This window comes from Haliotis rufescens, unplaced genomic scaffold (assembly GCF_023055435.1).
Source record: "Haliotis rufescens isolate VD_foot unplaced genomic scaffold, xgHalRufe1.0.p SCAF_5, whole genome shotgun sequence".
NCBI classification, from domain to species: Eukaryota; Metazoa; Mollusca; class Gastropoda; order Lepetellida; family Haliotidae; genus Haliotis; species Haliotis rufescens.
Genome location: NW_025964223.1, coordinates 43,304,608 through 43,331,184, shown reverse-complemented (window position 1 = coordinate 43,331,184; position 26,577 = coordinate 43,304,608). Strand labels below are relative to the sequence as shown.

Genomic DNA, 26,577 nt, shown 5'->3' with positions numbered 1-26,577 from the left:
CAATGTATGCAGTTAACAATCATTTGTTTGATTTAGTTTTACGACAACTGAAACGTGTTCGAACTAGCAAGGTCAAAGGTTAACATGTGCGCCCTTGTTTCCCAAAGATAACAGCGTTGTTAGGGTTAATACGTGAAGTCAAGAAGGTAATGTGCATCAACGAGACACAGAACATACACGAAATACGTCCTACGAAAACATAAACACCGCAGGGCAAGTTAATTGTAACGTACACGAATGAATGAGCCATTATCATCGGCAGAAGTCGACAAATCAATTTAGAAATGTTACACGTCATGTTATTATTTGTGAAACCGTAGATCGGTAAATGTTATTTTTTGTCAATATGACCAGTGGCCACTGGTCAGTGTTGATCTTAACAATACCCGAGGTTTGCAATAACCAACAATAACTAACAGTTGCAGTAACAGTTTTGAGTTGCACAATATAGCCTGTGCTGTACAATGCTAAACAGATATATTATGTCACGCCAATTGATTCCCGCGTAGAGAGGTGCTACACATTCTTGAACCCATGCTAGTAAGACAAACTGTGTCTCATGTAAAATGTATATTCATTACCACCTACATTAATGCACATAATATGAATAAAGTATTTATTAATGAGCAAACACTGTTAATTGTTATCAAGGAAGTGAAACAAGCATGCTAGGGCTGCCATTATGCAGCATAAACACAGCAGCCTAATCTCCTGTTGTAACTGATGACTATTCAGCAGTTTGTTCACACTTGAGTTCAGAGTCTATGTTTACACATAGGGCTGAAACTAGGTCAGATACTCATCCAAAACTTTTATAATAATACAGGCAGAATGTTAACTGTATTGAAAGCAGACAAAGTTATAAGAATGTTTGATAAGAGTAGATTATGCAATCCTTATCCCCGTCTCGGATAATCATTTGGTGTTAGGGTATTACAGCAGAGACTGTATAACCTAGGTCAGGGTTCTCTGTAAGGATTGCTGCTGATAGGTTATGGAACGTATATATATTCCAGGTCAGGGGCATCTGGACAGTCTATCAGCTGTTGGTACTTGTGCCCTAATCTTTGTTCAGTGACCCCTGATGTATGAATTCACATGTCAATCAGTGTATGGTGACATACTGTTGGTAATATACTGCTTGTGAATGCTGGAGTGTCCTGAAATACACCAGTGTGGTTAATTAAGTGCCTGCTGTATGTTACTGCAGTGGACCTGACATTCTATTGGTGGCTGTTAGGCACTATAGACGTCACACGTGTTGTACATTTCACTATTGACAAGCGGAGCGTAAGCAGCATGGAGTGTGATAGTATGTTGAATGAGAAATTTAAACCCCAAAAGCATGGAAAGGATGCAGGTAATATGAGTGTTTTACCGGTATGATATTTGTTTTCAATATTTCTGATGTTGAGAAGTTATTAGTGTTTTTGTATTGGACAAAGGTTAAATGATTGTCCCTTGAGCATTGTTGAGATTGGTTGTATACTATCATTTTATATTATTGAGCAAAATATGATACAATTGTACCATGTGGAGCAGAATGACAAGTAACCATAGTTATAAGCAGGAATCAATGTTATGTTTTCATGGTTATAGGGTTTCAGATCAGTTCATTTTCTTGGACTTTGACCAAGCAGGAAGCAATGTTATGTTTTCATGGTTATAGGGTTTCAGATCAGTTCATTTTCTTGGACTTTGACCAAGCAGGAAGCAATGTTATGTTTTCATGGTTATAGGGTTTCAGATCAGTTCATTTTCTTGGACTTTGACCAAGCAGGAATCAATGTTATGTTTTCATGGTTATAGGGTTTCAGATCAGTTCATTTTCTTGGACTTTGACCAAGCAGGAATCAATGTTATGTTTTCATGGTTATAGGGTTTCAGATCAGTTCATTTTCTTGGACTTTGACCAAGCAGGAATCAATGTTATGTTTTCATGGTTATAGGGTTTCAGATCAGTTCATTTTCTTGGACTTTGACCAAGCAGGAATCAATGTTATGTTTTCATGGTTATAGGGTTTCAGATCAGTTCATTTTCTTGGACTTTGACCAAGCAGGAATCAATGTTATGTTTTCATGGTTATAGGGTTTCAGATCAGTTCATTTTCTTGGACTTTGACCAAGCAGGAATCAATGTTATGTTTTCATGGTTATAGGGTTTCAGATCAGTTCATTTTCTTGGACTTTGACCAAGCAGGAATCAATGTTATGTTTTCATGGTTATAGGGTTTCAGATCAGTTCATTTTCTTGGACTTTGACCAAGCAGGAATCAATGTTATGTTTTCATGGTTATAGGGTTTCAGATCAGTTCATTTTCTTGGACTTTGACCAAGCAGGAATCAATGTTATGTTTTCATGGTTATAGGGTTTCAGATCAGTTCATTTTCTTGGACTTTGACCAAGCAGGAAGCAATGTTATGTTTTCATGGTTATAGGGTTTCAGATCAGTTCATTTTCTTGGACTTTGACCAAGCAGGAAGCAATGTTATGTTTTCATGGTTATAGGGTTTCAGATCAGTTCATTTTCTTGGACTTTGACCAAGCAGGAATCAATGTTATGTTTTCATGGTTATAGGGTTTCAGATCAGTTCATTTTCTTGGACTTTGACCAAGCAGGAATCAATGTTATGTTTTCATGGTTATAGGGTTTCAGATCAGTTCATTTTCTTGGACTTTGACCAAGCAGGAATCAATGTTATGTTTTCATGGTTATAGGGTTTCAGATCAGTTCATTTTCTTGGACTTTGACCAAGCAGGAATCAATGTTATGTTTTCATGGTTATAGGGTTTCAGATCAGTTCATTTTCTTGGACTTTGACTATGTTAGCTGAATGTCAGTAAAACTGTCCTGAAGATTTTTTCCAAATTCGGTAATGATGATGAAATTGGAGATTGAAAATCAGTGTAGATAATATCATGAAAATGGCCTAATGCCATTTACCTCCAGCAAAATCACCAAAACATCTTTGTCATACATGTATTCCTACATCATACGAAAATGATCAGTATCTGAATGTGATGCATTGAAATAATATTTTGTCATGTTGTTAGAACTGTTTGTTCATTAGTCGGATAATTATTTTGAAAATTTGACAAAATTGATATCGATAATGATCACATAATCTAACATGACTAACATTGTGAATGATTTTGGTTGAACTTTGTTCTTGTTCATTTTATCTTATGTTTTGCAGCTACAAGCAACACCTTGTACCATTGATTTCGTTGCTGTCTATAAATAAACATCTTGTCCAAATTTAGGTCATCTCGACTAAAGGTCTATTTGGGCTTTTGTTATGGTAAAAGATTGTCTATTATCTTTATGTATTTTGGAACATAGACTTTTAATGAGAAATAAATCAACAGAAGCTGGAAGTCTGTATCAATCTCAATCATGTTTGTTCAACCAGTCTCAAAACTAGAGTTTATTTTGGTTGTTGTGGCAACCATATTGGAAAAGCAATTTGGGTCATTAGTGTTTAATTTCTGCTTAATTTTTCATGTAACAATACTTTGTTACCATGGTTACTGAACAGGAGACTGATTTTTATCATGTTTATTGTTGGAATTTTTTATTTGGACATTTTCATTTTCATGATTGCGAAAATAGTTACTAGAGTTGAAAGCTGACTAAATTTTACTGGTACATTGCAAAATTTCTATCTATAATCAAATCACACTTTTACTGCAGGGTTTGAAAACAGTTGTATTAAAGTGCTAAATGGTTAAGCATGAAATCACAATTAAAAAAAACTGTTCCAGTCATCATGGTCATGATAATTATTAATATATTCTGTAAAACAAGTGAGAAGTGGAAACTCATGGAATATGAATTTTGTTTCTTTTAAACATTTTCTTTTGGATGGCACACTTAAATTTGTACGGCACACCTGGACATCTTCATCAGTGCCCTGTGGTACATGTGAAACAAGCCACATTTCTACCCTGGTACTCTCTTCCGAAGACATTACAACTGGAAAACTGATTGATGCATTGTCTGCAATAGCCATTGTCATCTATAATGTAAAGGTGCCATGGTTGTCCAGTTGTCTAAGGTGCTGCAATTTGCTGTGCAGAGTTGCATCCCTTGGGCACGACAGAAACCTGTGATTGTTGGTTCAAATCCCGCTCCTCCCTGATAATGTTTCTTGGTTTGTCAGCACCATACCCATCCCCATTTGCATCACTTTGGGCTTTCCTCCCACATCAAGCTGACAAAACGTGATGTACCTTATTCGGCTTAATAAGCACCCAGGGCGCTCTCAAAATTAGAAATAGGGGGCTCTTATTAGAATAAAATTTTGGTGAGAGAAAAAACAGAATTGAAAGATTGTAAATTTTCTGGTTTATGCTGACAGCCTGAAATGATATAAAAGAAGAATCTGTGTGTATTATTAAGGATAGATATATTTTTGAGAATTTAATTGCCCGTAATTAAGGGTGCATATAACACACGAGTGCGTATTATACACGAATAAATAGGTCTTGTGTACATTGATCAATTGGAAAGGGTGCTAATTGGGATTGTTCACTAGCCAATATATTAGCAAATATCGCCATGGGCATTTATTAGAGCGGGGCGCTTATTACGACGAATACGGTAACTGGAATACTGTTCAAAGCAACATTAATCCCATCTCACTAACTTACAATGATGTTAGATTAAGAATGCTGATTAATTGTAGTGTGTCTCTGAAATAGCATGAGACCTAAGTTCATTTGTAATTATTTGACTTAACATTGGCAGAATATGCTATAAAATGATCTTAGTCAATGACAGCAGACAGTGTTACCCCAGTAATTAACTTCTTGTTGAGGCAGTGTTAATGTATGCAGTAAATACGGACAACAAAATAAACAGGGACAACAAAATAAACAGGGCAAACTGATTGGTTCCTGTACAACAACAAGAAACATGTCAGGTAAGTTCTGAAGTTGATATTCATTGAGTTATCTCCCTTTTCCAGAGGTCAAGATGGGTCTGTGGAGCCAGATGAAAACATGGTTCATCCTTCATCTGATCATTGGCTACATCTTCGTGGTTAGCGGTCTTATTGTCACCTTCCTCATGCTGTGTTCATGTGTCATTTGGCCGTTCAACAAGCTTCTGTACCGCAAGGTCAACGTCCATTTAGCATACTCCCACTGGTGTCGTAAGTGTCACAACATTTCTTGTTAATCTCTTTTCATAATGACGGAAGGTCCGGGGTTCGATCCCCGACCGCGTCATACCAAAAGACCATAAAAGATGGTATTTGTTGTTACCCTGTCTGGCTCGGCATTAAGGGGCTAAAACAAGGACTGGTCGGCTCGGAGTCAGTATACTGTGTCTGAGTGGGGTATTCATGTTAAACTGCGGCATGGTATATCAGTGAGCTAGCACTATAAATCAGCATCAGTCCGGACTAGTACAAGCAGCCACACACATACATACACGTGCATGCACGTCGCTATATAAGTGCAATAATCTTGGACGCGACGTTAAACCCCATTTCACCTCACCTTTTCATAATGACTCAGTCATGACCTCTTGGGAATTCTGTACAAGAGATACCATATTTTCTTGAGTATAGTGCACACTTTTTAAAAAAAAAACACAGCTGTGTAGAAGGGGGTGCGTAGTTCCAGTACCCATCCAGTGGAAGAAACCAAGTCATTTTGGTCCCTTATTATGTACGAATTGGAAAAACATTTCAAATTACAGTAATTTCCAATTTTCCACGGGTCCTGTTGGTAACTTAACCATTCAGTATTTTAGTTGGGTCTGTCAGACTAGACTAAGTGACAGTTGCTAGTGCTGCTTTGTTTGTAGTAACCAGACGATAGCAACAGTTCATGAGAGATCTTCATGGAGAACAAAATGTCTTTTGGATGACGTGGCCAGGGATCGAACCCTGAGCCTTCCTCTCTCCTGGCGGACTCTCTATGACTAGACCATGGAGACAGTCAAACAAAGAGAGATCAGCTAGTGTTATTGAAAGGGCATAGATAACAATAACAATAATTTGTCTCAATGCTGTACCACCTGTAAGCCTGAAATCCAGATAGGCATAGTGACCCCGGTGCCCTGTACTTTAGAGAGATGCACCATGAACATGATGAAGATAAGGTGGTTACAAGATGTGATCGGACTGATTGTGTGTCATCATGCCTGGTAGCTTGGGTCAGGTTATCAACCGCTACCAGATACTGTTTTTAGCCATTGAGTACAGAGTACCAGATGGTCACTGGTCATATACCAGGGTTTGCCCTGACGCAGAAAACCTGCGTATTTGACGCATAAATAATTGAAAATACGCTAAAAATATTTTCTATTGCGTCAGTGTTGACGCAATGAAACAGCCATTACAATTAGTAAACTGAGACCTTTCCGTTTGTCAGAAAGAAAATACAGTGATCCCTCGTTACAACACTACCTTCGGGGTCCAAATAATTGATGAGCATTATAGATGATCAGCGGTTTAACTCTTTCAACACCGTAGGCCGGTTTTCGGCCAAGAAGCATGAGTCCCCAGACACCGTAAGCGGGTTAACCGGCCCAGCCGTAGTTACGTCAATATAGTATATATTTTTATGGACCTACCTGTAATATCATTCATTTATTAAATCTATCACATTTCACAATGTCTGAAATACGTATTCCATTTCAATTTATAATTTTTTATCGATAAATTAAAAAATTATTCACTATTTCCCCGCGATGTTATTGAAAATAAAATTCTCGGACACACATTTCGACAAGGGTCCACATCGAACATGTCAAAGAGCAAAATAAAGACGTTTTAAACAAATCTTTAAATATATTATACAAAGTAAAAAATAGAATCAACAAAAATATATCTAAAAGTAATCAAGCTTTCACCTTAGTTATTATTTCCATCTTTTCGTGCGATCGCGTGTAATATAAGACATCTCGGTTTTCGTCGCCTTGAATTCTCGGCTCGGACACGATGTTTAATGCAAAAATATATGCATGAAAAATATTTGTCACAGCTCGTAACCTAGCACGATACATTCACGAAGTTCCATATTTTTAATATATATCGTGATTTCCTGCTTAAAACGTTCAGAATAACACGATTTAACAAAAACCTTTCGCCAACTTCTGAAATTTATCAAACAGGAGCTTGGTATCACAGCTGTAATTTGATTGGCTGCCTTAAGGTCACGTGCTCAAAATTTACCAATCACGAAACTTGTAGCAGATTTCGGCAAGAAAGCGTCATTGGAAACCAATTTTAATCCAATGAATTCGCTTGTTATAACTACGGGGAAAAAACAGCCGATGTTACGAGCGTGTAGATAAAGGAATAAGCTTTCCAGCGATGTGTCATTTGCCATTCTTCGACGAACGTGTTTTTCATACGAAGCCTCGAAAACGGGGGATTTCTTCATGTTATTGAGCGGACAGCCGCTGTTATCGGGAAATGGGTATAATTATTTTTAAAATGATTTTCCAGTTACGTAAACAATGAAAATAAAACAGAAATAGGTAAGTGGATTTTATGAAATCTTATATTTGCCGAAAATCGTCAAGTTTTCGCTTACTTGGTCCTTAATCTGGATGTTAACAACGTGTTAGCTTACATTTTTTATTTACAACGAACTTAATTAAGTTGTAAATGCATTATTTTATATAATGTGAAAAACATAACTTTCATATTTATAACCATAGGATCAGACCTTTCAAATGGTGTATAACATGTAGAGCGCTCTAGTGGCAAATATATTTTACAAGCAGGTATTTTCTTTGATAAATGTTGGCTTCATCTATCACACAAGAGTCTCTGGGAACTCGTTGTCCCAGCAGTAAACACTTCTGGTTGACTGGTGTTGAAAGAGTTAACGAAGGTAGAGTCGCAGGTGGTAGACGACCAACACAACAGTATACATGCTCTGCCTAGTACCTATCACGATCTACGTTGCACTTTTCACAGTTTCCAAAAAGATTAGAATAGAAGTTATTTATGATTCATAGTGTAAAAAAAGATTTATCGAGTATTAGGCCCAATATACTTGACTTTGTGAATCAAAGATATTTATGTTACAGTTAAAATAATGAAGAATATAAAAAGTTAAAATCTTACCTTGGTTTATGTTTACTTAATTTTTCATCCTGATAGTGAGATTCTGAGATTAGTTAATATGACTACCAAAAATTGATGAATGAATCCTAATCTGAAAAGTTTGGGGTCATAATGACTCCCAATTTTTAATGTCTAGGGCAAACCCTGATATACCGATAAGATTTCAATTGGTTTGTTTAAGTAGTCGATAAAAATGCTAGGCAAGGCATCATGCTTTTCAAACCTACATGATTAAAAGGTAAATAGTAAGGATTAATAGAACAATGCACAGCCATCAAAAATCATAATTGAAAGTCGGAGCAGACTGTGTCTTTGCATCCTACTTTCTGTATCACAGGGAAACACTATAAGGAGCAATAGTCACTTAGTCAGGTGCTTTTCTTATCACGACATTCATTGGCCAGATCATATATATTCATCCAGTCATATTTCATTATTTTGTTCTTATGGTTCATCCGCCATCTTTGTTTATTTGACTTGTTGACTTTTGCCATTGACTTTTCATATTTCTTGGGTCCAAGTCATTGACCTATATACAGCTTCTTGTGTCAATATCCCTCTTTTGGTTAGTCAATATATTTTTTCTCCTTTGGGTCCTGTCTTTTGGGTACTGTTTGTTTAAATAATTCTCCTTAAATGTTTTTTCAGGTGACTTCTACATGTTCTAATTTATATCTGTTCATGTTTGCCCCAAGTCATCTTTCCGAGGCAAGGGACAGTAAAAGTCCAGTTTCCACCCTTGCCGAACTAGGCAGGAATTTCTGGGCTAGATCAAAGCACAACCAGTGGCTATTAAGAGTTATGTCCCTTCTATGTCCCTCCTATTGACCAATCATATTCCACCTCATATCACTTGCATTTGTTTCAAACAAACTAGCGGTGCGCAGTCACGACAATCTGATCGATAATCAAAATCTATATAGAGCTAAAATGGGTCTTACTTCCCTAATTGCATCAAATCACATGAGCACCTTGACAAAAAACATGAAAAGACTTGGAAAATATCTGCTGACGCCGAGTCAAATCCTGCAATCCACTGAAATCTACACAGCAGTTTACAAAATGGATGTCAATTTTTTGTTACACGATTTTGATTGGACTATGCATAGGCTGGTTAGTCCAGCCAAAATATAACAATTCCAGCCTTGTTCAGCAAGGGTGGAAAAAGGACTTTTACACTCAGTTAACTCCCTTGGCTCAGGAAGATGACCTCAAGAGTGAGACATGTCACTTCTAGTGCTCAGTCACACCCTGTTTTGACTTTGCCAAACACCTTGCACACTAATGACACGCCATACTCCAAGTGCAATAAGGGAATAATGAGTATGGGAAACCAAGGAATATTATTACAGTTAAGTGTTACTAACTGTTCCAGATTTCACATTTCTGGCACAGTGGTGGTCAGGTTCGGACTGTCTGCTACACGTCAGCGATGAAGATCGCAAGATGATCGGCAAGGAACACGTCCTCGTTATCATGAACCACAAATACGACATTGACTGGCTCATGGCCTGGATATTAGCAGAGCGCTTCGGCATGTTGGGGGTGAGTCTTAGTGTACACTGACTAGGTAGCATTACTCCGGAAGTTACTAAGTTATCAACACTATTAGAGTTGCCCCACCCAGTAATACCCATTGTAAGTTAGTTTAGAAGTTTCCAACTTTACTGGAATTCCTTAACTGGATGACTGCTTCTGACGCTTTAATCATTAATATAAAGGACAACAGTACCCTCCATAGCCCAATAATAAGACGAATGGAGGAATAGTTTTGAGGTGATCATAATTTTCAGGCATCAAAGCGACTAAAACGGTTGCCAATGTGACCTAAATTTCAGTTTGTCTACTTTGTAATATTTAGAGGTTGCCAGATGACTACCTTGAAAATATGTCGTGACGACTAAATTTGCTTCATATTTGTAGATACAATAATAAATAACGTGACTAACATTTGCTCCACTGTTTTCTCCATCGCCAGTTTCTATTGCAATGCCACTTGTATAACCGCACTTATTGCCTGTCTCCATGAACAATTCGATAGCTCCATGCAGCGGTTCATCAGTCTTCAGTCCCGCTAAATAATTATACTGTGCATGGTGCATACGAGTTTACGAACTTCCGACATGCGCAGACCGTATTGATTTACTTTGTACCATGATGTTAATACAGTAATGAGTTTCTGGCAGCTCAAGCATTGTTGCAATAAAGATACTTGAAACTCGAAAAGTATCCACTCCAGTCTTCCATTTCTGAATATTGTATGAATGAAATGTGAGGATTGATGACATATTAGTATCATGATCATTTTAAAAGAAAATAATTTTTTTGTTATTAAAAGGTATTGTTTTTAAATTTAAATTTAAATTTTTTGGCTAGTAAGAATTTTGGCTTGTCTTGTTGATTTAACCAGTGGCTACCTGGAAAAAAGTACTTGTAGCTACTTGGTAAAAACTTAAACTTTGAGGGCTGATTTCTGAAACTCCCTCATTCTGTTCTGTGACTGACCCTGTGGGGATTCCGGGTTCAAATAGGTCCTAAGCAACTTCTGCTGGTTGTGAGAGGTGAGGTAATGGATCGAGTGGTCAGACTCCGTGACTTGGTTGATGGCGTGTCAGCGTACCCCCATGGATTGGTGTGGATCATTGCTCATAGTATCAATAGCTAGATTGCCTAGTCATGTTTGATTCTTTACAGACAGCTGTCATATCGCTGGAACATTGCTGAGTGCAGCATTAAACAGCAAACAGAGTTTGGCACTGTTTTGCCAGATGGGCTGATAGGGCTGTCATTTGCCTAGTAATACCAATGGGAGGTTTGCTTTTGGTAACAGACATTACTGACAATCCATCACTGGGAGACAATCTCCCCTTATGAGACCTACATTTGTTGGCCATTTCAGCAACCCAACTAAGAGACGACTAACAGGATCGGGTGGTCAGGCTCGCTGACTTGGTTGATGCATGTCATCATATCCCTATTGCGTGGATTGATGCTCATGATGTCAATCACTGGATTGTCTGGTCCAGACTCGATTATTTACAGACTGCTGTCATATAGCTGGAATATTGCTGAGTGCAGCATTAACAAACAAACAAACCGTTGTGAGGTTACATGTGTTGCTGAAATGAACTGTGAGGCTTGTCTGCGCAGGGCACCAAGATCTACGGCAAGGAGATGCTGAAGTATGTGCCGCTGATTGGCTGGGCGTGGTACTTCACAGAGAGCATCTTCCTCAAGAGGAAGTGGGAGTCGGACAGGAAGACATTAGTGGAAGACCTAGCGCGTATTACCGACTACCCAGATGACTACTGGGTTACAGTAAGTACACATGTTCATGGGGACAGTATGTCGACCATTCTGAATCATTGTTTGTCAACAATAGCCGATAACCCCTGAGCTCACTCGGCTGTGCTCGCCTTATTCCGTGACAAAATGTTCTGCTTCAGTGACCACACTTTGGGTCAAGGCTTATCACATGACCAGACTTCTCTCTTGTTTGTAAACAAACGCACTTATTCTGAAATAGGAACAGATGGGCCTAATGCAAGACTTTCATGCACTTTACACATTGTTTTGCATAATCATATTGAATGCTACTACAACTGCGACAGTGAGGTGCATGACAATATAGCTTTACACATCAAAGCGGACGTATCGCTTGCTCTCTCTAGGGCTCCGAAGACAGAATGTTGAAGATAAATAAGCAAATGGAAATAGTTTTTCATGTTTTAGGATATTTTCTCAATGAATGTTATGTTTATTTAAATGGGTAAACTTGTCCAAAGTGAAACAGATGTAAAACAGGTACAGGTATGACACAGGTACAAGGCTGTCCGCAAGGATCTATGGGTAGGGGAGAGATTGGCTTATAACGACCGAAGCATATTTATGATGTAATCTAGGTTTTGATAATCACTTGCTTCTAATCTAATCAAACTGGCAAGGAGTATTTTGTAACTCATCTTTAAGAAGAACACATGAGCTTTCTCTTTAATTTGACTCTCATTTAAAACATGACTGAAACCAGTTTACTCTCTCCAGCGCTTGCGTTGTCGTATTTGCTCTGCGGAGCTCATATTTTTTGGTGTGGGAATGGAATGGGGCATGTGACTTCACACTCTGAAATGTTTTCATGCATGATTTAAAAACACACAAAACCATCAAGGTACTGTCCCTTTAACTGATTGCTGGTGAAAGAACATACATGTGTAAGTGACTTTCAAGACAATACTGGTTACAGTAAGCACTTGCATGCACAAATCAAGAGGTCCCTGAATCTTCATTCTTTAACGGGGGCACGGGTGGCCCAGTCGTCTAAGGCGCCGCGATTCGCTGTGCAGAGTTGCGTCCCTTGGGCACACCAGAAACCTATGGTTGTGGGTTCGAATCCCAGTTCGCCCCGATTATGTTTCTAGGTTTGTCAGCACCATACCCATGCTCGTGGGTTTCACCAAAGTGGTAAACGTCTGAGACCTGCATCACTTCGGGCTTTCCTCCCACATTAAGCTGACACGCCGCGATATAACTGGAATACTGTATAAAGCGGCGTTAAACCCAACTCACTCACTCACTCATTCTTTAACATAAGGTTTATTCATTATGTTCAAAAGACACTTGACTTTCATGCTTAATCCCCATCACTGATATGTTGTCCTTTATCAGCTGCTGCTGTTTCCGGAAGGGACACGGTTCACGGAGACTAAGCATCAAGCCAGTCTGGAAGTGTCCCGGGCCAAGGGCTACAAGGACATGAAGCATCACCTGCTGCCCCGGCCCAAGGGCTTCATCCTCTCCATCAATGGCTTGAGGGGCAAAAGTAGGTTACAGAGAGCTGCTTCAGCAATCAGAAGTGTCAAGAGTTAATGTTCTCCTACTAAGTGTTCAAACCATATCTGTCAGACATATTTCATTGATACCCAAAATTTTAAAGATGACAGTACATCAGCTTTTGTGTGTAGACAGATTCTAACTAACAATATCTTGTTACCGAACAGTAATATCTCGTTATCGTACAGCAATACCTCATTACCATACAGTAATATCTCATTACCATGCAGTAATATCTCATTACCTTGCAGTAATAAGACCGCCCCCGTGGTCTAGTGGTAGAGCGTCCGCCCGGAGAGCGGAAGGTCCGGGGTTCGATCCCCGGCTGCGTCATACCAAAAGACGTTAAAAGATGGTACTTGTTGTTACCCTGTCTAGCGCTCGGCTTTAAGGCGCTAAAACAAGGACTGGTCGGCTCGGAGTCAGTATACTGTGTTTGAGTGGGATATTCATGTTAAAACTGCAGCCTGGTATCTCAGTGAGCTAACACTATAAATCGGCATCAGTCCGACTAGTACAAGCAGACACACACACGTGCATGCACGTCGCTATATAAGTGCAATAATCTTGGACGTGACGTTAAACCCCATTTCACCTCACCATGCAGTAATATCTCCTGACCATACAGTAATATCTCGTTATCGTACAGTAATCTCTCATAACCAGTAATATCTAGTCACCATACAGTAATATCTCGTTATCGTACAGTAATCTCTCATAACCAGTAATATCTAGTCACCATACAGTAATAGCTTGTTACCATACAGTGATATCTCATTACCGTACAGCAATATCTCTTTACCATACAGTAATATCTCATTACCATGCAGTAATATCTCATCACCATATAGTGATATCTCGTTACCATACAGTGATATCTAGTCACCATACAGTAATAGCCCGTTATCATACAGTAATATCTCGTAACCATACAGCAATATCTCTTTACCATGCAGTAATATCCCCTTACCATACAGTAATATCTCATCACCATACAGTGATATCTCATTACCGTACAGCAATATCTCTTTACCATACAGTGATATCTCTTAACCATACAGTAATATCTCCTTACCATACAGTAATATCTCTTTACCGTACAGTAATATCTCTTTACCATACAGTAATATCTCGTTACCATACAGTAATATCTCGTTACCATACAGCAATATCTCTTTACCATACAGTGATATCTCTTAACCATACAGTAATATCTCCTTACCATACAGTAATATCTCTTTACCGTACAGTAATATCTCGTTACCATACAGTAATATCTCGTTACCGTACAGCAATGTTTAATTTACAAATCGTTGAAAGTTAACGTTTTTCGGATGTACCACATTATCTGTCTTTGCATCGCACCCTGCAACTTGAAGTGTGAACAGACAGGCCCAAGGCCATGAAGTCCATGATTAGGTTCCAGGGCTGGGGCGGGTAACTCGTGTCGGGTCGGGAGAGGCCTTAGTAGAACCTGGTACCCACAGTACTATCCGGACCCGTGGTTAGTCACGTGATATATTGTTTAATGAGAAACACACACTACAGCTCAGTGGTTATACTACAAGTCGCTAATGATCGAATTTCTTTCTGACGATGCACACGTTCCTTTTGACTTGTATATGTTTGAGTAAAGATAAAGCTTCAGTCAACTTCAGTGTACACATGATCTGATCATTTGATACATATATCTGAATAGACTTTGCCAGGGCTGCGGTAAAACAATTCCTTACAGACTTTTGGTTCCCAACTCTTGAGACCTACAGTGGGTACCCGGGTAGTAAATTTGGACTTGTCCCAGCCCTGTAAGGTTCCCACACTATCATGACTATGAATGAGCAATCCATGCTTGTCGTAAGGGACGACTAAAGGGATTGGGTGGTCAGGTTCGCTGACTTGGTTAATACATGTCATTGTATCCCAATTGCGTGGTTCGATGCTCATGATGTCAATCACTGGATTGTCTGGTCCAGACTCAATTATTTACAGATTGCCGTCATATAGCTGGAATATTGCTGAGTGCAGCCTTAAACAACAAACAAACAAATCACTATGAATGACATGGCATGTGCGAAAAGTTGAAATCTGGGCAGAAATTAAGAGTTGCATACATTGTTTCTCATCAGTGATTGAATATATGAGCAATATTAGGGGCAGGCAGGTCAGGAGTAACAAGATTGTTTTTAATAAGCCTAAATGAATATTTAAAATTTATTAAGGTTTGGAAATTTGATCTTGAACCCTTTTTTTCACAATAATAGACTATTAATTTTTAGCACATTTTATATCCATTTATACTTTGGACTTTTTATGCAGTGTTATGTTTGATGGCATCTGTCGTCCTTTCAGTACCTACAGTTCTGGATTTAACAATCGGATTTGACCAGACGGGACCAGAGCCGACATTGATGAATATTATTCAAGGAAAACCGCTGTTGTCTCGACTGAGAGTCAGGTATGAGGGGCCCTCATTGTACATTGGGTTTATGAATCTCTAAATATTTGTGATATCTACTGATTTATATTTATACAAAAGGATGGTAATTGGAGAACCAACACAATTACAGATTATCTGAATGAGTATGCCTTTACTGCATTTATTACCCATGTATACAAGACAGGTGTTATCAGTAACTTTATGAGACCCATGAAGATCCGGTTCCGAATAGGTCTTCAGCAACCCATTCTTGCCGTAAAAGGCGACTAAGCTTGTCGTAAGAAGCGACTAACGGGATCAGGTGGTCAGTCTCACTGACTTGATTGATGCATGTTATCGATCCCAATTGCATGGATCGATGCTCATGATATCAATCACTAGATTGTCTGGTCCAGACTCGATTATTTACAGACCGCTGTCATATAGCAGGAATATTGCTCAGTGCAGCGTTAAGTTTAAAGAATTTATTCTTTAAGTGCTCCGTCAAGGAAACTGGACCTTCATTACAAATATTAATACATTCTTATATTCTGTGTAACGAATGTCCAGTTATGCGTGTATTATCTGACTTTAAGGACAGCATCAAAGTAAGGAAATACTGCATAAGTAGATTTCAAAAACAGCCTGAAAGTTAGAATACATCAATAATTAAATGAAAATAAATACAACACAAATATGCTGCATAGAAATTTTAGAGCATGAGAATGTATAAATTTCTGCTTGGATATCCGTACTGTCCTTGTATGTAAACTTGTACTGCACATGCATTTTGGGGAGAGATGCTAATTATTTTATTTGCCGTGTTACAGTTTGTTTTGAAAAACCTGCATCACTTTGGGCTTTCCTCCAAAGTCAAGCTGAAATGCCATCATATGACTGAGATATTGTTAAAGCTGTGTTAAACCAAACACACTGTGTCTCGTGCACTAGTGCTTTAGTTGTCAACTTCTTTCAGTGTCCTAAATATCCTAACCCAAGTCAAAAGTAGGTTAGGGGGCACGGGTGGCCCAGTAATCTAAGGCGCTGTGATTCGCTGTGCAGAGTTGCGTCCCTTGGGCACGCCAGAAACCTATGATTGTGGGTTCGAATCCCGGTTCACCCGGATTATGTTTCTAGGTTTGTCAGCACCGTACCCGTGCTCGTGGGTTTCACCGAAGTGGTAAACGTCTGAGACCTGCATCACTTCAGGCTTTCCTCCCACATTAAGCTGACACACCGTGATATAACTGGAATACTGTTAAAAGCGGCATTAAACCCAACTCACTCACTCACTCACTCACCAAAGTAGGTTAAGTTGAAGGCCTGATTTTGGTGAAATAAGTTTGGATTTGTGTGAGTTTGTCGCGTTAATTACTATACTGTAAGACTTTCTATGAGTCCTGACGCTACTGTACTGGCTAGCAAGCACTTATTGCCGAGGACCAATTGTCACCAACTCCCCCATTATAGCGCGCGCGTGATCGCATCTCGTTTTACTTTGGTTCGGTTTCATTAGAAGAGAGAAATATTTATCCAAAAATGAAAAGAATAAATATTAAAAAACCAACCATTCAATCACCTTGCTCTAATACAACTTTAGAAGAGACACACAGGTTGCGTCACATGACTAATTCACGCGTAAATAATAATTCAACAACACAATGATGCACATTCATTTTTGTTATAGCTTATGTCATTTCTTCCCCAAATAAAAATTCTTAAACCTATTTGAGCTATTTTTTCAAATATGCATAACCCTGTATCTATCACGAAATCCATAGCACATATTATTGAGGATAAGCATTTATCATCCAAAACTGGCCACCAACAGGAGATATCGCTTGGATGAGATCAAGCGGTATCTACACTGCAGACCATTGTGACATTACTGGTTACCATGACGTCACAATCAAAGGACATCACTAATCGCTCTGCTACTGAAGCTGTTAGCAGTACTTTTTACACTGAAGACACTGCTAATTACTGTCTACAAATTGAAAAAGTTGGGAGAATGATGTTGGATGATAAATAAAATCTCACCCTCATGTCTTTTGATATCAAATATATCAACACGAGTTGATAAATGTGGAAAAATTCTGAGGCTTGCCGAGGATTTTTGCCACTTTCATCAACGAGTGTTGATATATTTTTCCACTTTTATCAACTCATTCTCTATGTGTCAGTCGAATTTAGGGAATATTGGTGTACGTCAGTTTGCAGACGACGAATTGATAAAAGCATTTCTTAGTAATTGTAAAGAATATAAAAATAAAGTGTGATACCAGAGAAAATAGTACATGTTATTTGTATAACTGAAGCGGTGTGCTTGATCACGTGGCACGTGCTGTTTCGATGATGGCGATAACTGGTACAGTTGGTTGACAGGACATTTCTGTTTCCACTGTTTTGATCCCCTGTCAACCCGTTAAAACAGAAATCTACTGATTTTATTTCCATGGACAGGAATAAATTTGCTCATAGTATCACAAAAATCAAAGTTATTTGCACAGTTAACTTTGACCACGGAATATTTCAGAAATAACCTGAAAAGAAATGCACTTACTGTAATCTGGTTTCAGGAGGATTAATCTAGAGAGTGTCCCAGTGGATACAGATGCTCATTGCGCAGAGTGGTTGAGAAATCTTTTTCATGAAAAGGTAATAGTATAACATCCTTTTGTGGGAGAATGACATGATGTTCATATTTAGCAAATCAAAAGATGGAGGTAAATAACAGTGACATAATTGACAGATGATATTTACCTGTGATGTGGAACAGAATTCTGCCGAAAGAGTCGTTGAAGGAGTTGAAAGAGTCGGTGCACTGTCCATTTGGCCAAAGGGTAGAATGTAGTAATGTGAGAATATGTCACCTGTCTGTTGATTGTTTTGTGAACAGAGGTTTTTGACACAGGAAATAAGCATGTTATCACTTAAGATTATTATTATATATTCTTCAGAAAATATGTACCTACAGTAGTTGCTCTAATAACCTCCCCTAATGCTGTTGATTGTTCCCCACCCAGACGCTATCTCTGTATTGTAAGAGCACCTTCTGGTGTTCAAATTTGGATTTTTGAATAATAAATGTTTTCATTGATTTCAGGATTTCTAATAACCTCCCCTAATCCTGTTGATTGTTCCCCACCCAGATGTTATCTATGTATTGTAAGAGCACCCTCTGGTGTTCAAATTTGGATTTTTGAATAATAAATGTTTTCATTGATTTCAGGATGAGATTTACGACCATTTTGTTCAGACAAATACATTAAAGGGTAAAGGCTATCATGAACCACGACGCTACCGGGATCTGATATTCTTTCTGATGTGGGCGGTGATCACCTGTGTCCCTCTGTTCTACTACCTGGGAGGGATCTTCCTGTCTGGGTCCCTCACACAGCAGCTCATCTGTGTAGTTGTCGTCGCAATAGGTAGGTGGAGCTGTAGTCGTCATTGCTGTAAGAAGAGTTGTAGTCTTCGTCACAATAGGTGGGTGGATCTGTAGTCGTTGTCACAATAGTTAGGTGGAGTTGTAGTCTTCGTCACAATAGGTGGTTGGATCTGTAGTCGTTGTCACAATAGTTAGGTGGAGTTGTAGTCTTCGTCACAATAGGTGGTTGGATCTGTAGTCATTGTCGCAATAGGTAGGTGGAGTTGTAGTCGTCATTGCAGTAAGTGGAGTTGTAGTCTTCGTCACAATAGGTGGGTGGATCTGTAGTCGTTGTCACAATAGGTAGGTGGAGTTGTAGTCGTCATTGCAGTAAGTGGAGTTATAGTCTTCGTCACAATAGGTGGTTGGAGCTGTAGTCGTTGTCGCAATAGGTAGGTGGAGTTGTAGTCGTCATTGCAGTAAGTGGAGTTATAGTCTTCGTCACAATAGGTGGGTGGAGCTGTAGTCGTTGTCGCAATAGGTAGGTGGAGCCGTAGTTGTCATTGTAGTAGGTGGAGCTGTAGTTGTCATTGTAGTAAGTAGAGCTGTAGTCTTCGTCACAATAGGTGGGTGGATCTGTAGTCGTTGTCACAATAGGTAGGTGGAGTTGTAGTCGTTGTCACAATAGGTAGGTGGAGTTGTAGTCGTTGTCGAAAATAGGTAGGTGGAGCTGTAGTCTTTGTCACAATAGGTGGGTGGATCTGTAGTTGTTGTCGCAATAGGTAGGTGGAGGTGTAGTCGTCATTGCAGTAGGTGGAGCTGTAGTTGTCATTGTAGTAGGTGGAGCTGTAGTTGTAATTGCAGTAGGTGGAGCTGTAGTTGTTGCAATAGGTAGGTGGAGTTGTAGTCGTCATCGCAGTAGGTGGAGCTGCAGTTGTCATTGTAGTAGGTGGAGCTGTAGCTGTCATTATGTCTCCCCCAGAATGGAGGGAGACATATTGTTTTTGGCACGGTTCCCTTTGGCGTCGGCGTCGGCGTCGGCGTCGGCGTTCCCACCGTTTCCGGACCATAACTCAGAAACCGTTTAATATTTTGTCGCGAAACTTTGTATACACATTAACCCAGCACTGAAGTGGTGCCTTTTGCTATTTAGAGATTTTTGACATTTTTATTTATTCTCGTTTCCATGGAGATAACTTGAACATAGACTCTGAATGGGGGTAAGCTTGGTTTCTGGACCATAACTCGGAAACCGTTTAATATTTTGTCGCGAAACTTTGTATACACATTAACCCAGCACTGAAGTGGTACCTTTTGCTATTTAGAGATTTTTGACATTTTTATTTTTTCTCGTTTCCATGGAGATAACTTGAACATAGACTCTGAATGGGAGTAAGCTTTGTTTCCGGACCATAACTCAGAAACCGTTTAATATTTTTTCGCGAAACTTTGTATACACATTAACCCAGCACTGAAGTGGTACCTTTTGCTATTTAGAGATTTTTGACATTTTTATTTTTTCTCGTTTCCATGGAGATAAGTTGAACATAGGCTCTGAATGGGAGTAAGCTTTGTTTCTGGACCATAACTCAGAAACCGTTTAATATTTCAACATTGACCTCAATACAAACAAAGCGCAACCTCTTCTGCAAGAACCCTTCACGCAGCTGATTGAAGTGTCCACTACCAGGAAAGAAACTGTTATTGACCATATTTATGTCAAGGATCTTTCACATCAGAGAGCTGGTGGGGTGCCTTGCTATTACAGTTTCCATGACATCACATATGTCATTGTGTAGAAGACCTGCAGAGTCAGATACACGGGCAATTACATCACAGAGACTTTCCTTTGTGCCATATAACATTGCTACATCATTTCTGATATGTTGGGGATATTAATATATTTGTGTCCAAACTCTATTAGTACTTTAAGTGGATTTTCTACAAATACTTCAGTAACAAGAAAACTGTGCTACTTAGATGACTACACTGTCAGGTGGGTAAATGATTGAGGGATTAGTGGTGTTGATTAGATGCTGAAGTGGTGCCCATTAGTTGTTTGAAATTTCTAGGAGTTCTATTTTTGTCTCTGTTATTTAGTAATGGAGGGTGGGAATGAAGAGATGGGGTTTAACATGAAGTAAACGAATGAATGGGGGTTAGGGGAGTGGGGGGAGACATATGTTTTTACGAGTAAAAACACTTTCTAGTTACAGTTGGTGGAGCTGTAGTCGTCGCAATAGGTAGGTGGAGTTGTAGTCGTCATTGCAGTAGGTGGAGCTGCAGTTGTCATTGCAGTAGGTGGAGTTGTAGTGGTCATTGCAGTAGGTGGAGCCGTAGGTGTCATTACAGTAAGCGGAGCTGTAGTCTTCATCACAATAGGTGGGTGGATCTGAAGTTGTTGCAATAGGTAGGTGGAGTTGTAGTCATCATTGCAGTAGGTGGAGCTGTAGTCGTTGCAGTAGTTAGGTGGAGCTGTATTTGTCATTGCAGTAGTTTGAGCTGTAGTTGTCATTGCAGTAGGTGGAGTTGATGTTGTCATTGTAGTTAGGGGGCTGTCAGGTAGCCTAGTGGTTAAAGCATTTGCTCATCACACCGAAGAACAGGGTTCGATTCCCGACATGGGTAAAATGTGTGAAGCCCATTTCTGGTGTCCCGCTGTGATATTGCTGGAATATTGCTAAAACTCGCTCACTCGCTCACTCATTGCAGTGGGGAGGTGGAGTTATAGTTGTCATTGCAGTAGGTGGAGCTGTAGTTGTCACTGCATTAGGTAGGTGAGGCTGTAGTTGTCATTGCAGTAGGAAGGTGGAGTTATGGTTGTCATTGCAGTAGGTAGGTGGGGCTGTAGTTGTCATTGCAGTAGGTAGGTGGGGCTGTAGTTGTCATTGCAGTAGGTGGTTGGGGCTGTAGTTGTCATTGCAGTAGGTAGGTGGGGCTGTAGTTGTCATTGCAGTAGGTAGGTGGGGCTGTAGTTGTCATTGCAGTAGGTGGTTGGGGCTGTAGTTGTCATTGCAGTAGGTAGGTGGGGCTGTAGTTGCCATTGCAGTAGGTAAGTGGAGTTATAGTCGTCATTGCAGTAGGTAGGTGGTCCTGTAGTTGTCATTGCAGTAGGTAGGTGGTCCTGTAGTTGTTATTGCAGTAGGTAGGTGGGGCTATAGTTGTCATTGCAGTAGGTAAGTGGAGTTATAGTCGTCATTGCAGTAGGTAGGTGGTCCTGTAGTTGTCATTGCAGTAGGTAGGTGGGGCTATAGTTGTCATTGCAGTAGGTAAGTGGAGTTATAGTCGTCATTGCAGTAGGTAGGTGGGGCTGTAGTTGTCATTGCAGTAGGTAAGTGGAGTTATAGTCGTCATTGCAGTAGGTAGGTGGGGCTATAGTTGTCATTGCAGTAGGTAAGTGGAGTTATAGTCGTCATTGCAGTAGGTAGGTGGGGCTGTAGTTGGCATTGTCATCTGCAGCATTGTATAAATGAGATGTGTTGTGAAACTGGGTGTCTTCAACTTACCATAATTTTTTTTTTTACAGCATCAGTGGGCGTCCGTATGATGATTGGCGTTACTGAGATTAACAGGGGTTCAACATATGGGAAGAAGGAGAACTAGGAGGTTCACCACATAGGGAGAGTCATAGCCCTCAACTGACCATCGTTTTCTACAATTGCAATCACCAAAGTTTGTGGCATGTCATTGTATATTTTTGAGACAGTATTTATAAACATGAATTTCCAGTTCTGAAATGTGTAATTTTGTATAAGTGTGAAAATCAGTTTTTGACCAACCTTGCCATTAAGAAAATGCCCGTTGATGAACATGATGAATGTTGGGCGTATCTCAACTGAGTTTTTTGTTGAATGTGTAATGAATGCTGCTGCACGAGAAACTCAGTATCTTACGTTTTGTTACTTTGATGCAAAGTATGTAATAATAGGGTGAAGTATATCTTATAAGTATTTCAAGCATTGTTATTTTAAGGTTCACCTTTGAAGACTGAAAATGAACTCTCTTTTTTAATCAGGAAAAATATACAGTGTTAGCAAGATTTTATTTCTTTCTGTTTTTTACCTGTCCACATTTTAAGGGATAATAATTTGAATTCATTAGTCCTGACTAATTTAAGTTGTTATTTTAAGGATTTTCTTGGTCAGTATGCCCAGTGTTGATTTGGTGTTAATTTAAAAAAAACATCTGAATATATTTTGACACATACAAAAAGTTAAAAATAAAAGTTAAAACTGGTTACTATTTGCTACTTTCGCATGCATATAATAAGGAATTAAAATAGTCTTGGTATTCAATATCACACGTGTTTCCTGTTACATTTGAATATGTTCCCCAAACTCCAAGGATGCCAACAATTATGATTAAGGCAGAAGTATTGCAATACTTTGAACAAAATAATGTAATATATATTATGAATTTTACGGGGGAAAAATTCACTGTTTATTTTAGCAAGATATTGACCTTGCTGCTACATATCAGCATTGTCACATTATAAAGAATATTTTTATTATCAAAACCATAGTCATGCTAATAATAATTACTAATTGAAAATGACTTAATTGAGATGACAGTTGACTAAGAAGTTACTAAAGTGCATCAACCAGTGTCACGCTGACTTTTAAAACTGCCAAACTCTGAAAATAACCAGTCAGCCCTATTTTTTGTCAGTCCCAACTTTCAACAAACGAAAACACACATGTAAATTACCTGGTTTTAGTTCTTTCAACATCATGTTCAGTGCAAAGACTTCATCTCTGAAGTAACTTATTCAGATCTACTAAAAGTTCAGTCACAATGTGCTCTCTTTTCCTAAATTTCGAGTTGAGGCTGCTACAAATGTATATTTGACCTCAAAGCAAAGCAAAATGTTATTTTCTTGCACTAAAAATAGACACGGCAAAACCCTGATGGTAGCAGACATTTGACTTCTTTAAAAAAATACTTTTAGGTACCGAACATTATTTGCCGGTCCAAGCCTAAATTTACCCGTAAATAACAGGTAAATACCAGTAAATGAGAACATTGATCAACTTGGTGTTGGCATCTCTGAAAGTCAAGGGAAAGTCAATATCATCAGACAGTTTAAAACACAAATAGAATGCTCACATTTTTTGTGTGTAAGGTTATTTCTTATGTTTGTAAAACCTGTGTATATGGCCCGGTGCTTGATCTATGCATAGTCCCCTAGAATAAAGACCAAGAACACTTAGCATAGCATATACTCACCGCTAAAAGAAACGCGAACCATAGGAACATTTTGAGAAGTATGTACGTGAAGAAGAGATGTTTCGAATGTGTAGTACTTAATCACAAAACTAACAGTCAAGTGTTACCACAGACTGTTTTTGTTCTTATAATGATATGCTGTACGTGATTTCCAAACTTAAAACACTAATCCTGCACATGACAAAATGGTGCATCTCGAGTCATGGATCTATGACATCACATGTGATGCGTTCATGAGCATCGGTTCACACAACATAACAGTATGTTTATTTGTGCTTTGAACCAATCTAATATCTCTTGAATATAAGTAATTCTTCATATATTAACCATGTATGGTATTCGCTTTTCTTTTGTCGGTGAGTATATTTCAACTAGTGACATGTCGTGCTTTGTCATTTTTATGCACAAAGCTTAAAAGTAGCTGTTATATGTACCATATTTATGAATGAATATATGATATCTCATATTTGAGACAACCTCTGAAAATGCTAATTAGGTAGCATCATTTTCAGACGGTGTGGATTCAATCTCATTAAAATCAGATCTTAGTTCTCGCTACCGCTGAACAAAGATTTGAGGACATCCCATTACAGGTCACGTCATACCGACTTTGCGCGAACTTTGACCCAACAATGGAATGACCAATCAGAAGGCAGCTTTCTCGTGCTTTACGGCACTAATTTAAAATTGGCGACTACGCTTCGAAACATATTTTGACAAATTCTCAATTACAAATTTGAAACCTGAACAAAAGAACATTCTGGAATGGCTAAAAGATGGTCTAGATTGTATGGATTAAGTCTTTAAACCCGTAACTATCGTTCTGAAAAAAAGTTTTCGAGGTTGCATGATTAGAAATCACATTCTGACTGTCACTTTCATAATCTGGTAAGCGACGCTCTGATTGGTCGGATGAAAGGTCGTTCTGACGTGACCCCTAATGGGATGTCCTCAGATCTTTGTTTAGCGGTAGCGAGAACTAAGGTCTGATTTTAATGAGATTGGTGTCGATTGTAAGCTGTAGCTGGGTCACTCAGTACATGGGGTTTCATGCGTCCACGAGCCGGGGCGGGTCATATAAACATAACGTGGGATGCATAAAACCCTTTGTACCCCGAGTGATTCTGCAAAAACAAATTTATCTTAACAACATGTTTTAATATGAAATTGTAACATATTTCCAACAAATTCAAAATTGAAAGAAAACAGCTGTTCAATTTAGCTGAAGTTAGCTTTCGCTATGTCACAGGACTTCCATTGACTCGGAAAAAGCGTGCGGCTTTTTTGCTTCGAAGTGGGGTATAAAGGATCTATTCTGCCTCTCAGAAATCCACATGCAGCCTGACTTGTTAGTGGTGGGGTATAAGAGATTTATTCCCCTGCTGAGAAATTTATTCCCCTCCAGGGCGGGATACACAGTATTTTATCAAGATCACGTGGTCCTATCAGATCTCGTCTTTCTGACATGGAGGTATGATAATGTAGCTCATGCTCTCGACCACTGGTTTCTCTGTCCCTTGATTGTGTTCAGGCCTTTTTGGTATGGATGGAATACTCCTGCCTGTGGCACAAAACAACATTTTCTCCATGCTGGTTATAGGCTGTTAGTGATCAGGTCACGATATATTGATTATTAGATTTTCTTCCCAATTTTTCAAAAATACGAGGTGGGACGCAACTAAATGTTTAATGATGCAACTGTTAATAGCATGATGGTACATTACCTGTTGTTGCTGTAGATGCTGACTATGCTTGTCGTAAGAAGTGATCGAGATCGGGTGGTCAGGCCTACTGACTTGGTTGATGCATGTCATTGTATCCCAATTACGTGGATCAATGCTCATGATGTCAGTCACTGGATATTCTAGTCCAGACTCGATTATTTACAGACAGCTATCATATAGCTGGAATATTGCTCAGTGTGGCATTAAACAAACAAAACAAATCATTGCTTGTTCACAGATTTGACTTGGATGAAGAATGAATGTTTTGTAGGTTTATGTTGAATTTCATCAAATAATGAACACAGTAACTTTGTGTGCAGTACTTTGGAACCATAGCTTGAAGTGAGGTGGGTGGTAACGATGATGTGGGAATGAAAATCCAATAATTAATTCATCCTCTATTTCTCCAGGCCTGGCATTTCAGTAAACCCATGCTAACTCCTAGATCCATTCCTGTGGTTCTCACCATCTCAAATTACCCCCCTTGATTTTCATTTATATTTTACCCACCAACAGAAGGAAATGGAAATGGGTAAGGGAGGTAACTCGTATTGCCTAGAAACCAAAGCCTCGGCAATTTCTAATGGACCTGAAGACATCCTTCACATCAAAAAGATGTTTTAGGGCTTTCTTTTGTGTGTCAGAAGATTTTCAGTGTCGTATTCAGTGGGACTGGCTGCCATATTGTCGATATCGCCAATCCAACGTTGAGGCTAGTTTGTAACTCGCTTTCTGATTGGTCGGTTAGACTGTTAAATCTTGGGTAGGTAATTTGACATTGCAAGAACCACGGGAATGGATCTAGGGGTTAGTGTAGGTTTACCGAAATGCGAGCCCTGGAGATATAGAGGATGGACCTGACACATAGCTTTTGGTGTGGCAGCCTGCTGTTTACTCTCAGATGGGCAATGCTATGTAAATAA

General features: G+C 39.1%; 1 protein-coding gene across 2 annotated transcripts; it reads left to right on the top strand.

Annotated features, from left to right (window-relative positions):
• The first annotated feature begins 58 nt into the window (after positions 1 to 58).
• Positions 59 to 24,553, top strand: LOC124140033 (1-acyl-sn-glycerol-3-phosphate acyltransferase gamma-like). 2 transcript variants are annotated; one of them, XM_046507373.2, is made up of 9 exons: positions 59 to 146; positions 4,972 to 5,157; positions 9,467 to 9,636; positions 11,242 to 11,409; positions 12,754 to 12,907; positions 15,268 to 15,373; positions 17,914 to 17,992; positions 18,567 to 18,765; positions 22,231 to 24,553. In XM_046507373.2, exons 2-9 carry the CDS (start codon positions 4,980 to 4,982, stop codon positions 22,305 to 22,307), a joined length of 1,131 nt encoding a protein of 376 aa, XP_046363329.1. In that variant the 5' UTR covers positions 59 to 146; positions 4,972 to 4,979; the 3' UTR covers positions 22,308 to 24,553. The 2 variants fall into 2 exon arrangements, with proteins under 2 accessions (XP_046363329.1, XP_046363328.1); XM_046507372.2 differs by lacking the exon at positions 59 to 146 and adding an exon at positions 889 to 1,360.
• Positions 24,554 to 26,577: the final 2,024 nt, after the last annotated feature.